General features: G+C 40.0%; 1 protein-coding gene across 3 annotated transcripts; it reads left to right on the top strand.

The window, feature by feature from the left end:
- Positions 1–1,017: 1,017 nt before the first annotated feature.
- Positions 1,018–7,038, top strand: LOC106867979 (uncharacterized). Of its 3 annotated transcripts, none has more exons than XM_014913062.3 (2): positions 1,018–1,156; positions 4,188–7,038. In XM_014913062.3, exon 2 carries the CDS (start codon positions 4,410–4,412, stop codon positions 5,295–5,297), a length of 888 nt encoding a protein of 295 aa, XP_014768548.1. In that variant the 5' UTR covers positions 1,018–1,156; positions 4,188–4,409; the 3' UTR covers positions 5,298–7,038. The 3 variants fall into 3 exon arrangements, with proteins under 3 accessions (XP_014768548.1, XP_014768545.1, XP_014768546.1); XM_014913059.3 differs by having other exon boundaries at positions 1,081–1,407; XM_014913060.3 differs by lacking the exon at positions 1,018–1,156 and adding an exon at positions 1,921–2,228.
- Positions 7,039–14,468: the final 7,430 nt, after the last annotated feature.

Below are 14,468 nucleotides of genomic sequence, written 5' to 3'. Positions count from 1 at the left end.
TTGCTGCTTTTTAATTATATATATATATATATATATATATATATATATATATATATATATATATATATATATAGGCAATCTTCCAGTTTCGAGAGGTAAAAGAAATAAATAAAAATATTCAAGGGAAATAACTGAACGAATTACCAGTATTATCCGTACTACTTTTTCTCTAAAACAGCATGCGACGGGATTTTTTTAAATAAAAGTTTAAAATGTTTTTTTCATAAAAGTTTAAAATGTTTTTTTTAATAAAAGTTTAGGGTTAGATGTTGTGCAGCCGGTCTTCCACGAGGCATTTTCGATTTCTCATAAGAAACTATGATATTCAATCACGTGTGTGCTTTATATATAAACAGTTGAAGTCAATCAAATCACGTGATTTATTTATATACAAAGTAGTACGGATACTACTGGTAAGACGTTCAGTTATTTCCCTTGTATTTTATTTACTTCTTTAACCTCTCGAAACTGGAAGATTACCCGCGCGTATACCAACCCCATAATAGTAAGATATATACATAAAAATCACATTATGAAGTTACTATAATAGTGATGATGATGGTAAAACAAAAAAGAAAGTAACAATTATAAGAATATTACGGGATAATTCTGTTGTTGTTGGCACTCCGTCGATTACGACAACGACGGTTCCAGTTGATCCGATCAACGGAACAGCCTGCTCGTGAAATTAACGTGCAAGTGGCTGAGCACTCCACAGACACGTGTACCCTTAACGTAGTTCTTGAGGAGATTCAGCGTGACACAGTGTGACAAGGCTGACCCTTTGAAATACAGGTACAACAGAAACAGGAAGAAAGAGTGAGAGAAAGTTGTGGTGAAAGAATACAGCAGGGTTCGTCACCATCCCCTGCCGGAGCCTCGTGGAGCTTTAAGTGTTTTGGCTCAATAAACACTCACAACGTCCGGTCTGGGAATCGAAACCGAGATCTGATGACCGCGAGTCCGCTGCCCTAACCAATGGGTCATTGCGCCTCCACACGGGATAACTCTATCACTAGCGGACCCATCACGACTAAGACCCAGTGAGCTCCCTTACATCAGCCACAAGAAGTACTCTCCACAGTATTTCATTCCGCCTATAAAAGAGTTCTAGTTCCTGCTTCACCGGAAATCAACCAATTCGATCAATTTTTGCGTAATTTGTTTATTATTTTTGTTTCATTTTAGTTCAACAAATTTTTTTTCATTTATCAGAATCCACGATTCTCTTTGCTTATCTTTAATTCATTGCATTTCTGCCGATACATGCGGTAGTCAAAGATATGCCCAGTAGACGATTGTTATTGTTTTCTGTGGAATCGCAGGTGTCTTGAACATTAAAGGAGATTCTTAGAAGAACGAGAGAGAGAGAGAAAGAGAGAGAGAGAGAGAAATGGTTTTGTTGAAGTAAGTTAGTTTTTATCTTTTCTTTTATTTTTATTTTACTTGTTTCAGTCATTTCACTGCGGCCATGCTGGAGCACCGCCTTTAGTCGAATCAAATCGACCCCAAGGACTTATTCTTTGCAAGCCCAGTACTTATACTATCGGTTTCTTTTGCCGAACCGCTAAGTTACGGGGACGTAAACACACCAGCATCGGTTGCCAAGCAATGTTGGTGGGGGACAAACACTGATACGCAACATATACACACACATACATACATATATATATATATATATATATATACATATATACGACGGGCTTCTTTCAGTTTCCGTCTACCAAATCCACTCACAAGGCTTTGGTTGGCCCGAGGCTATAGTAAAAAAACACTTGCCCAAGGTGCCACGCAGTGCGACTGAACCCGGAACCATGTGGTTGGTAAGCAAGCTACTTACCACACAGCCACTCCAAATTTGCTGTTTATTATTAGGTTTAGCTATGTCTAATTATTTTATATCGTGTATTTTGTTAACAGTAACCTCGCTGGTTGCAGAGCCTTTCCAGCAGAATAATCGTTGTTTACCTTGATGACACAACAAATACAAACTATATAAACATTGCTTGATCTTTCGTGATTAGCAGAAACACATTTCTAAGGCTCACACATATAGATCCAATATGCTGGGAGGGTCTCTGTATGTGCGTTGGTATCTTGGTAAAGTTGTCGAACACGTACGTAAACAACGACTCCCCCCCCCACACACACACACACACACTACACAACAGAAGAGACCGCATAGAAACGACATGCTGAGCACCCGGAATGCCTAGAAAAATTCTGAAGTAGGTATTGTACTAAATCTGTATCTGGCACTAAATGTTGTTCTAGACTACAAGACATATATAATATTCGCTGAGCCTATAGAATAGAGTCTGAAATTATGTAGTTCGCCGAAAACCGTATTATCTTCGTATTTGTATGTTTTAAACAGAGGAGATTACGATTCTGCAAAAGAATTATTTTCCTTTTGTTACCTGTTCACGTCTGTGTGTGTATATATATATATATATATATGTATATATATATATATAGAGAGAGAGAGAGAGAGAGAGAGATTTAAAAGAGATACTAAATAACTGAATTAGAGGAAATTATCTGATTTATAAACCTGAAAAAATCTCAAATCAGACGAAAAACAGAGGAAGGGGAGAGCATTGGGAAAAAGTGGATTTTTAAAATATAATCAATCGCAATCTCAGGTGTTTAAAACTTAAATCTGAAAAAAGAATTACCTAAAAAAAAAAAAAGTCAAAACTGAAAAGTAAAGAGGCAAAATTTTATTAAAACTCAGTTTTTGAAATTTTTTTTTTTTTTTTTCGCAAAATTGTAATCTGTGATCTTTAAAACATGTAAATCCAAGAATTAACGTTTTTGACAAACTATATAATTTTTGACTATAGGCTCACTGGCACACTTATTGTCATCAAATCTGCATTTGAGACCAAGTTAGTGATGAAGGCCTATTTAAATGTTATATTCTCTGGTTTGTCTTTTTATATCGTGTAATTTACTATGGGAGGTGCAATGGCCCATTGGTTAGGGCAGCGGACTCGCAGTCGTAGGATCGCGGTTTCGATTCCTAGACCAGGCGTTGTGAGTGTTTATTGAGCGAAAGCACCTAAAAGCTCCACGAGGCTCCAGCAGGGGATGGTGGCGAACCCTGCTGTACTCTTCCACCACAACTTTCTCTCACTCTTACTTCCTGTTTCTGTTGTGCCTGTAATTCAAAGGGTCAGCCTTGTCACACACTATGTCACGCTGAATATCCCCGAGAACTACGTTAAAGGTACACGTGTCTGTGGAGTGCTCAGCTGCTTGCACGTTAATTTCACGAGCAGGCTGTTCCGTTGATCGGATCGACTGGCACCCTCGACGTCGTAAGCGACGGGGTGCCGACACCAATTTACTATCATATGAGCCTTTGTATTTGTAATTCCACCACTTGACAACCAGTGTTGGTTTGTTTACATTCCTGTAACTTAACAATTCTGTGAAAGTAAGTGCTACGCTTAAAAAAAAAAAAAAAAAGTCCTGGGTTTGATTTGTTCAAATAAAACCCACCAAAGTGATGCTCCAGTATGGCCACAGTTCAATGACTGAAAGAAGTAAAAGATGAAGGCAAAGTATACAGCCACACTGAGAAACCATTCTTTGTATCATTGCTGAATAAGTTCTTTTGATTCTATATCAGACAAGCAGCTGGAATGAGGTTCCTCTAAGGACCTCCAGAGTAACATCACTCAACAGGGTGCAAAGCTTGGTGATCAGGGAGTTTTTCCAGGCCAAGCTACTACTACTTCAGATCTGAGAGGTCACAGTTCTGATACTAGGCATAGCTTTGTGGTAAGAAGCTTGCTTTTCAACCACATGGTTCCAAGTTCAGTCCCTCTGCATGACACCTTGGGCAAGTGTCTTCTCCTTTCGCCTTGTTAGTGGATTTGGTAAACAGAAACTGAAAGAAGATGGCGTAGTGGTTAAGAGCACAGGCTATTAACCCCAAGATTCCGAGTTCGATTCCAGGCAGTGACCTGAATAATAATAATAACAATAATAACATTGAAAAATACCTTAGGAATGAGAACCCAGGTTCGAAATTTCCTCCAGACACCTGATGAAGGCTGCAGGGTATATCAGCCGAAATGTGTTAACAACGAACAAGATGAGGACTAATATCCGTCAAATGTAAATAATGTAAATAATATAGTTAACTCTATTTTAATGTTTGTTTTATTTTATTTCAGGAAATCTCATATCATGAAAATATATTCCTGCATATTGAAACGAAGATGATTATATTGAAACTATGAAACTGTGTTCATTGGAATTTTGACACCAAAAATTTTGAAAGATATTGATTGTGAAAAACATGAGGAGAACTTCAATGAGAATTTTGTAATTTTGGTAACTTCTGCTACAAGCTATCATACTTTTATGAATATTTTAGTTGAATTGTAGAGAGACACATGAGCTCAATGGAAGGTAGAAAGGTTAAAGTGAAAACACAATTCCATTGTGAAATTTGTGATAGAAAATTTTCACGTAATTCACAACTCAGTATGCACCGAGTGGTTCATACTGGAGAAAAACCATACAGCTGTGACATTTGTGGTAAATTATTTTCAAGACAAAGCAATGCAAATCGCCACAAGGTGGTGCACACTGGAAAGAGACCATATATCTGTGATATCTGTGGTAAATCATTCCATTTAAATAGTATCTTAAAAAGACATAGAATAGTTCATTCGGAAGAGAAGCCACACCAATGTGATATTTGTGGTAAAACATTCTTAAGAAAAGAGAGTGTTACAGATCATAAAGTAATCCACTCTGGAGAAAAACCATTTGAATGTGATATTTGTGGGAAAGCATATTATGTGAAGAAGAGACTACAGCGCCATATTATAGTCCATACTGGAGAGAAATCTCACCAATGTGATATCTGTGGTAAAATATTCTTGTACAATAGTGACTTAAAGATACATAAAATGCTCCATATTGTTGAAGAGCCATTCAAGTGTGAAACTTGTAATAAAACTTTCACAAATAATAGTGACTTGAAAAAGCATAAAGTGACACATAAGGGAGAGAAACCTTATAAATGTAAGACATGTGGTAAAGCGTTCTCAAGAAAGGACCGATTAACTATGCATGATAATGCTCATGCAGAAGAGACGCACCAGTGCAATGTTTGTAGTAAGACATTTTTAAGTCATTCTCTTTTAAAAGATCATAAAATTATTCATGTTAGCGAGAAACCATATAAATGTGACCTCTGCATTAAATCATTTTCACATGACCGTAGCTTAAAGAGACATAAAACACAACACAGAAAAGAAGCATTAGCACAATAGTGTGAAATCTGTGTTTCAAAATTGTTATCTTGTAGCTACCTAAACATATTCCGGGTCATTAAAACTGTGGCCATCAAGGATGACCATTGGTAGCATGTATCAGGTTTTTGGTGATTGCTTTAAGTGTCCATGTAGACGTGGACATTCTCTTGGATCTCCCACTCATGATCTAATGGAACATCCAGTATGTAACATCTGGAGAGAGAAAGAGTTGGGGCTTGCACTGAGCTGGTACATTATTTATTGTCCATGAAAGAATGAAAGGTAAATTTTACCTCGTTTGGATTTGAAATCAGTGTGCAAAACCAGGATAGATACCACGATGCATTCTACCTGATGTAACGATCATCAGTCAGCCTCTTGGCTGCTTTATTCCAGTTTAGGTAAATGTGATATTTGTGACAAAGTTCATTAAAGTGACAAAGTTATTGATAAAGAAGTTTTCTTTCTCTGTCTTTTTTTTGTGAAATTTGTGGTAAAACATTCTTATATAAATTGTGACTTTAAGACAACAGTATATAAATCTATGCAGAAGATAGTCCACACTGTTGTGACTTTTATAATGGAGCATTTCAGGTGTGAATATGATTTAATGAAACACAATATTGGTGAAACTGGAGCAAAGCCATATCAATGTAAAATTGATGGTAAAAACCTTCATCATCATCATCATCATCATCATCGTTTAACGTCCGTTTTCCTCAGTGTTACAAGACAGGTCAGGCAGGTTGCCGATGCTCGTGGCTGACCGGTCGGTTCCTGTCAAACCTAGGACGTATGAAAGGTAGATTGTTTGATGCCTGTGTACAAACAGCTATGCTGCATGGCAGTGAAACATTGGGTATGACAGCCGAGGACATGTGTAGGCTTGGAAGTAATGAAGCCAGTATGCTTCGCTGGATGTGCGATGTCAGCGTGCATAATATTCGACAGAGTGTAAGCATCCCAGGGGAAAAGTTAGGCATAAGAGGAATTAGATGTGGTGTGCGAGAGAGACAACTGCACTGGAATGGTCATGTGATGCGTATGGATGAGGATAGTTGTGTAAAGAAGTGCTGATCTCTAACTGTGGTAGAGGTAGACCCAGGAAGACATGGGACGTGGTGGTGAAGCATGAGCTTTGAGCCTCACAGAGGCAATGACTAGTGACCGAGACCTTTGGCGATGTGCTGTGCTTGAGAGGACTCATCAAGCGAAGTGTACCCATTATGGTGGCATGTAAAGAACATCTTTTGAATGTTGGGCCTCACGGAGGCAGGGTGGTTGAGTTCCTTTTGAGTGTTGGACCTCATAGAGGCAATGACCAAGACCTTTGGCATTATGTCATGCTTGAAAAAAAGACCTATGAAGCCAAGCAAAATCGCAGTTGTGACAGATACTAGTGTCACGCAAATTGGCACCCGTACCGGAGGCATGTAAAGGCACCCCGGTGTCACACAAATGGCACATAAAAGCATTATACTCTCGGAGTGGTTGGCGTTAGGAAAGGCATCGACCATAAAAAACCATGCTAAATCAGACAGGTGTCTGGTACAGCCTTCCAGCGTATCAGCCCAGTCAAACTGTACACCCCATTGCCAGCATGGTATGGACAATGGACGTTAAATGATGATGATGATATATATACCAATAGAGTGTGACATTAACTTTAATGTTTCAGCCTGCTAACCTTCAAACTAAGGTTGAATCCACTGTTACCATGCTTCAAGTAAAAATATAATAAATATGTCCTATACAAAAAGTATTGTGTTATTGTGCTCAGTTTAATGTAAAGTTGTTATTATATAGGTGCAGGCATGGCTGTGTGGTCAAAAGTTTGCTTTCCAACTGCATGGTTCCAGGTTCAGTCCCACTGCATCGCACCTTGGGTAAGTGTCTTCTACTATAGCCTCAGACGGAAACTGAAAGAAACCTGTTGAATATATATATGTGTGTGCTTCTTTCTCTGTGTTTGTCTCGCACCACTGCTTGACAACTGGTGTTGGTGTGCTTACATCCCCATGATGTAGCAGTTCAGCAAGAAGAGTGCAATAAAATAAGTACTGGGTCAACAATTTGACTGCCTAAACCCTTCAATGGGCTGCCCCCAGCATAGTCAAGACTCCACGACCTGAAACCTGAAAAAAGTAAAATATGTCTATCATCATCATCATCGTTTAACGTCCGCTTTCCATGCTAGCATGGGTTGGACGATTTGACTGAAGATTGGTGCAACCGGATGGCTACACCAGGCTCCAATCTAATTTGGCAGAGTTTCTACAGCTGGATGCCCTTCCTAACGCCAACCACTCAGAGAGTGTAGTGGGTGCTTTTACGTGTCACCCGCACGAAAACGGCCAGGCTCGAAATGGTGTCTTTTATGTGCCACCCGCACAAGAGCCAGTCCAGGGGCACTGGCAATGATCTCGCTCGAAAACCCTACAAGGCCAGTCAGGCGGTACTGGCAACGGTCACGCTCAGGATGGTATATCTTATGTGCCACCCGCACAAGAGCCAGTCCAGGGGCCCTGGCAACGATCTCACTTGGCTTGCCGGGTCTTCTCACGCACAGCACATTTCCAAAGGTCTCGGTCAGTAGTCCACACAGCACATTTCCAAAGGTCTCGGTCAGTCCAAAGGTCTATCATTGTATTGACCAAACTATTGCATACCTGTTTATTGGTCCACTTAAAGTGGTGGGTCATTCCATGAATAATGCAGTTGGTTTCAATTGCATGGAATAACAGTCAGAGGGGGACAGGATAAACTACCTGCATCAACTTCCTATAAAAGCAGGTAGTAATTCTACCTTGTTTTTATTCTTAGTGCAGTGGAGGCCCAGTGGTTAGAGCAGCGGACTCGCGGTCATAGGATCGCGGTTTCGATTCCCAGACCGGGCGTTGTGAGTGTTTATTGAGCGAAAACACCTAAAAGCTCCACGAGGCTCCAGCAGGGGCTGGTGGTGAACCCTGCTATACTCTTTCACCACAACTTTCTCTCACTCTTACTTCCTGTTTCTGTTGTACCTGTAATTCAAAGGGTCAGCCTTTGTGTCATGCTGAATATCCCCGAGAACTACGTTAACAGTACATGTGTCTGTGGAGTGCTCAGCTACTTGCACGTTAATTTCACGAGCAGGCTGTTCCGTTGATCGGATCAACTGGAACCCTCGTAGTCGTAAGCGACGGAGTGCCAACAACAACAACAACATACTTAGGGCAGGTTTTGAAGAGTGCAGTTCGATTTTAACAGTTATTTTTTTCAAAGCTATAATGGAAGTGACAAAGAAGCAGATTCGGCATATTTTGATTTATGAGTTCAATAAATGCAACAGAACATGCAAGAAATATTAATGCGGTATATGGGGATCAGACAATAAGCAGAAGCCAGAGTCAACTGTGGTTCCAGAAATTCCGAGCCGGAAACTACAGCCTAGAAGACGAGCTTCATCCTGGAAGATCTGTAGAGCTCGACAAGGACATCCTGCAAACCCTGGTGGAACAAAATTCCATTGCAACTGTTGAGGAACTTGGAGAGAAGCTTGGATTTGGTCATTCAAGTCAGTGATAGAAGTAAAATGACCATCTTTGGTTTCAAGATGAAAGGCATTCTTCCATCAGGATAATTCTCAGCCACATACAGCGAGGATGACATTCCAAAGGCTGGAGCAGTTTGAATGGAGAATGATGCCCCACCCACCATATTCTCCGGAAATTGCCTCATCTGATTATTATTTATTCTGCAATCTTGAAAATCATTTGGACGGAAAAAATATGAATTTGTAGATGAGGTTAGAACAGTACTGGAGGAGTATTTTTCATCATGGGCAAGTGAATTTTAGGAGAGGGGCCTTGCAAGTCTACCAGATAGAGGGAAGAGCATTGTAGAAAATGAAGGAGAGTAAATTTTAGATTTAAAAAGAACTTTGTTAATCTTAATTTTGAAAAATAAAACTATGTCTATAAGATGAAAATTAATCCTTTAGCATGCAGATTATCACAGTAATCCTTATTTATTCACATTGTTTTGAATTAATCATGCAGTAGTTAATAGCTTTGAGATTTTAATGAGCTATCTGTTAATTTTTAGAAGGCTATTATAGGGTTGGTGTGAAAAGCCAGATCTGGCTAGTCTGAGCGTAAAACAGAATATTTTGGTTAGTTTAAATGAAGAAAAGTAAAGGACATGAATTTACTTAAAAGATACAGAAACAAATTAATACAGTTCTTTAATATATATAACAGGCTTCTTTCAGTTTCTGTCTACCAAATCCATTCACATGGCTTTGGTCAACCAGGGGTTATAGTGGAAGACACTTAGAAGCCACACAGAGGAACTGAACCCAAAACCATGGTTGAGAAGTAGACTTCTTAACAACACAGTCACAACATATTATATCAGCACTTCTTAAACTATGGGTCACAACTCAATTTGGAGTCGTGGAAATTAAATTCAAACACTTGAATTTCTGTTTATATGTTATTTCATAAATTTCAGTTTAAATGAACCTTTGGAGATATACTGTGATTGAGAAGACCCAGCAAGTAGGATCGCAGCCATAGCTGATACTAGTGTCACATAACCAGCCCATTTAAGTGTACCATGGAGAACTGCCGGGCAATACACTGTGCTTAAGAAGACCTGTTGAGCGAGGTGAAATCATAGTCATGGTCTATGCCAGTGCCGCCTGACTGGCACCCGTGCTGGTGGCATGTAATAAGCACCATTCAAATGTCGTCGATGCCAGTGCCACCTGACTAGCTCCCATACCTGTGGCACATAAAAAGCACCCACTACACTTTTGGAATGGTTGGCATTAGGAAGGGCATCCAGCTGTAGAAACATTGCCAGATCAGATTGGAGCCTGGTGCAGCCTTCTGGCTTAGCAGTCCTCAGTCAAACTGTCCAGTCCATGCCAGCATGGAAAGCAGACATTAAACGATGATGATAATTTCAGTTTATTATTTCTGAAATGACATTACATGTTCTTTTGTCATTTAGTACCAAATACCTATGTGAAATAACTTTTTCATCGCAGCTAACCTTATGTGAAATAACTTTTTCAGCTTTAACCCTTATTAAAACCAAATATCGTTCAATGCTGTAAAGCGTAGAAGATGCTTTACGTCCAGCAGTGTCAAATATTACACCAAGGTTTAATTTGCTATGCAACAAAAAACAAGTACATCCACCATATTGGTTTTTACTTTTTTTTTTTTTTTTGTATTTAAAACAAATCCTAAAATTACTTTTATTTTGACAAATAATATAACGCCTTTTTTTATATGTATATTGTTCAGTAAAACAATGATTTATGTATTTATTTGTATGTTTTATTTCATATTTAATACATGGGGTCGCAAAAAATCTCATAATGAAAAAAGGGGTCATGATTGACAAAAGTTTAGGCACTGTTGCTGTTGTTGTTTGTTCATTCTCAAGCCATGCTTGACTCATAAGGGCCGAGACCTTTGGAGATATGCTGTGATTAAGAAGACTCGGAAATTAAAGTGAGATCGCAGCCGTGGTTGATGCCAGTGTTGCATATCTGGCCCATTTAAGAGTACCCTTGATGCGTCGGGCGATATGATATGCTTGAGAAGGCCTGTTGAGTCAAGTAAAACCAAAATCGTAGCTGTGGTCAGTGCCCCCTGACTAGCCCCCATTCCTGTGGCACATAAAATGCATCATCCGAACATGGTCAATGCCAGGTCTGCCTGACTGGCTCCTGTGCCAGTGGCATGTGAAAAGCATGGCCGATGTCAATACCTCCTGACTGGCACCCGTGCCAGTGGCACGTAAAAAGCACTATCTGAACATGATCGATGCCAGGCCCACCTAACTGGTTCCTGTACCGATGGCGTGTGAAAGCACCCACTACACTCTCAGAGTGGTTGGTGTTAGGAAGGACATCCAGCTGTAGAAACATTGCCAGGTCAGATTGGAGCCTGGTGCAGCCATCTGGCTCTTCAGATCTCAGTCAAACTATCCAACCCATGCCAGCATGGAAAACGGACGTTAAACGATGATGATGATGATGATGAAGGTAGCAGACTGGCAGAAATGTCAGCAGGTCAGGCGAAATGCTTAACGATATTTCATCTGTCTTTACATTCTGAGTTCAAATTCTGCCGAGGTCAACTTTGCCTTTCATCCTTTTGGGGTGGATAAATTAAGTACCAGTTGTGTACTGAGGTTGATCTAATCGACTGGCTCCCTCCTGCAAAATTTCAGGCCTTGTGCCTAGAGTAGAAAAGTATTTATAAGGCGACGAGCTGGCAGAAACATTAGTAGCCAGAGGTAACTGAATATAAAGTATTCAAGAAATAATTAGCTATTTTATTTGAAAATACATTCAGCATTTGTTACTGTTGAAGAAACAGAAATATATTTCATAAATAATTACTGACACTTTAGTGTTACTGCTGTCATGTGATAATGTAAAATAGAAGAGACAGCATGGTAAATTACCAAAGTTATAGGCTAATGAAACAATTAACTTTTTCAACATTCAGCTTACTCCATCAAATGTAATTCTTATTTATCTCAAAGCTTTGTGGAGGCGCAATGGCCCAGTGGTTAGGGCAGCGGACTCGCGGTCATAGGATCGCGGTATCGATTCCCGGACCGGGCGTTGTGAGTGTTTATTGAGCGAAAACACCTAAAGCTCCATGAGGCTCCGGCAGGGGATGGTGGCGAACCCTGCTGTACTCTTTCACCACAACTTTCTCTCACTCTTACTTCCTGTTTCTGTTGTGCCTGTAATTCAAAGGGTCAGCCTTGTCACACTGTGTCACGTTGAATATCCCCGAGAACTATGTTAAGGGTACACGTGTCTGTGGAGTGCTCAGCCACTTGCACGTTAATTTCACGAGCAGGCTGTTCCGTTGATCGGATCAACTGGAACCCTCGACGTCGTAAGCGACGGAGTGCCAACAACAATCTCAAAGCTTCAACAATTTGATGATGTAATTGTATATTTCTAGAATGGCATTGCAGGGTAGATGAGAGAGGTCAGAACTGGCTGCTTTGAATATCTAAGTCAGGTATGGCCAGTTTAAATGCTGAAGTATTGATGCAGTGTTTAATCCCTTAGCATTCAAACCAGCCATATCCTTCCTGAATATGTTACTTGTTTAATGTTCTAACAGCCAGATCCTGCTTGTCACACATACCCTTCAATACCATTATAAAATATACTATGACATCATTAAAATTTCAAAGCTACAAAATAATGCATGATTAACTAAAAACAATGTCAATGAAAACTCATTGCATTTGACAAAATAATCTGAATGCCAAAGGGTTAAACAAAGTAAAAATGGTGTTAAGTCCCATACCAAAATAACAAGGGTCTCTTCATATCTAATATTTACAGAGTCAATATGTTTCTGTGGCCATGTGTATGTAGTATGGATTGTAGATAAAATACAAAATACATCACGAAATGGTATTTTTTTTTTTTTATAAAACATCATTTGTTTGCAGTTAAAACAGGTAAGCAATTAAATTGGTCATGAGTTTGTTTGTTTTTTTCTTTTTTTTCATTTCTTATAAATTAGTTTCCAATTGATAACATTTTTTTTTTACCAGAAAGATTTATCATCCATCTTTTTTTTAATCTTTTACTTGTTTCCGTCATTGGACTGCAGCCATGCTGGGGTTAGGCACCTTGAAGGTTAGTTGAACAAATCGATTCTGTTGTTTCACTTTTTTTTTTCTTTTTTTTCAATTCTGGTACTTATCTAGCAGTCTCTGGTAAGTTATGGGGGATGTAAACAAACCAGCACTGGTTGGCAAGCACAGGTGGGGAGGCAAAACAAACACAGATACACACACACACACACACATATATATCATCATCATCATCATCATCATCGTTTAACGTCCGCTTTCCATGCTAGCATGGGTTGGACGATTTGACTGAGGACTGGTGAAACCGGATGGCAACACCAGGCTCCAGTCTGATTTGGCAGAGTTTCTACAGCTGGATGCCCTTCCTAACGCCAACCACTCAGAGAGTGTAGTAGGTGCTTTTACGTGTCACCCGCACGAAAACGGCCACGCTCGAAATGGTGTCTTTTATGTGCCACCCGCACAAGCCAGTCCAGGGGCACTGGCAACGATCTCGCTCAAAAATCCTACAGGAGCCAGTCAGGCGGTACTGGCAACGGCCACGCTCAAAATGGTGCATCTCATGTGCCACCCGCACAAGAACCAGTCCAGGGGCACTGGCAACGATCTTACTTGGCTTGCCGGGTCTTCTCACGCACAGCACATTTCCAAAGGTCTCGGTCAGTAGTCATCGCCTCGGTGAGGCCCAATGTACGAAGGTCTTGCCTCACCACCTCAGCCCAGGTCTTCCTGGGCCTACCTCTTCCACGGGTTCCCTCAACTGTTAGGGTGTGGCACTTTTTCACGCAGCTATCCTCCTCCATTCTCACCACATGTCCATACCAGCGCAATCGTCTCTCTTGCACGCCACAACTGATGCTTCTAATGCTCAGCTTTTCTCTCAAGATACTTACACTCTGACGGGTATTCACATTGACATTACACATCCAACGGAGCATACTGGCTTCATTCCTTGCGAGCTTACATATGTCCTCAGCAGTTACAGCCCATGTTTCACTGCCATGTAGCATGGTTGTTCGTACGCATGCATCATACAGTCTGCCTTTTACTCTGAGTGAGAGTCTCTTTGTCGCCAGCAGGGGTAAGAGCTCTCTAAACTTTGCCCAGGCTATTCTTATTCTAGCAGCTACACTTTCAGCGCACCCACCCCCACTACTAACTTGGTCGCCCAGATAGCGGAAGCTATCGACTACCTCTAGTTTTTCACCCTGGAATGAGATAGAAGTTGTTTCCTATGTATATATTAATATTATCTCGGTTGAAAAAACTTTGATAATGTAAATATGTTAATAGTTACCAGGGTAGCAAAAATCACACAAAACTAGGATATCATACCCGTTTAATAGGTAGAAATACCATGTTAAAGTGATGTATTTTGAGTAGATATGAAGAATAATAATAAATGGAACTTATTGATTATATGCATTTTGCTCCATTTATTATTCTTCTTTATATATATATATATACACACACACCCACAATAGGTTTCCATAGTTTCTTTCAATCAAATTCATTGATTAGTCACTGACTGACCCAGAGCTATAGTAGATGTGCACA

This window comes from Octopus bimaculoides, chromosome 6 (genome assembly GCF_046866305.1).
Source record: "Octopus bimaculoides isolate indiv1 chromosome 6, ASM4686630v1, whole genome shotgun sequence".
Lineage (NCBI taxonomy): Eukaryota > Metazoa > Mollusca > Cephalopoda > Octopoda > Octopodidae > Octopus > Octopus bimaculoides.
Note: the sequence above shows the minus strand (reverse complement) of the source record. Positions and strands in the feature narration are given on the sequence as shown.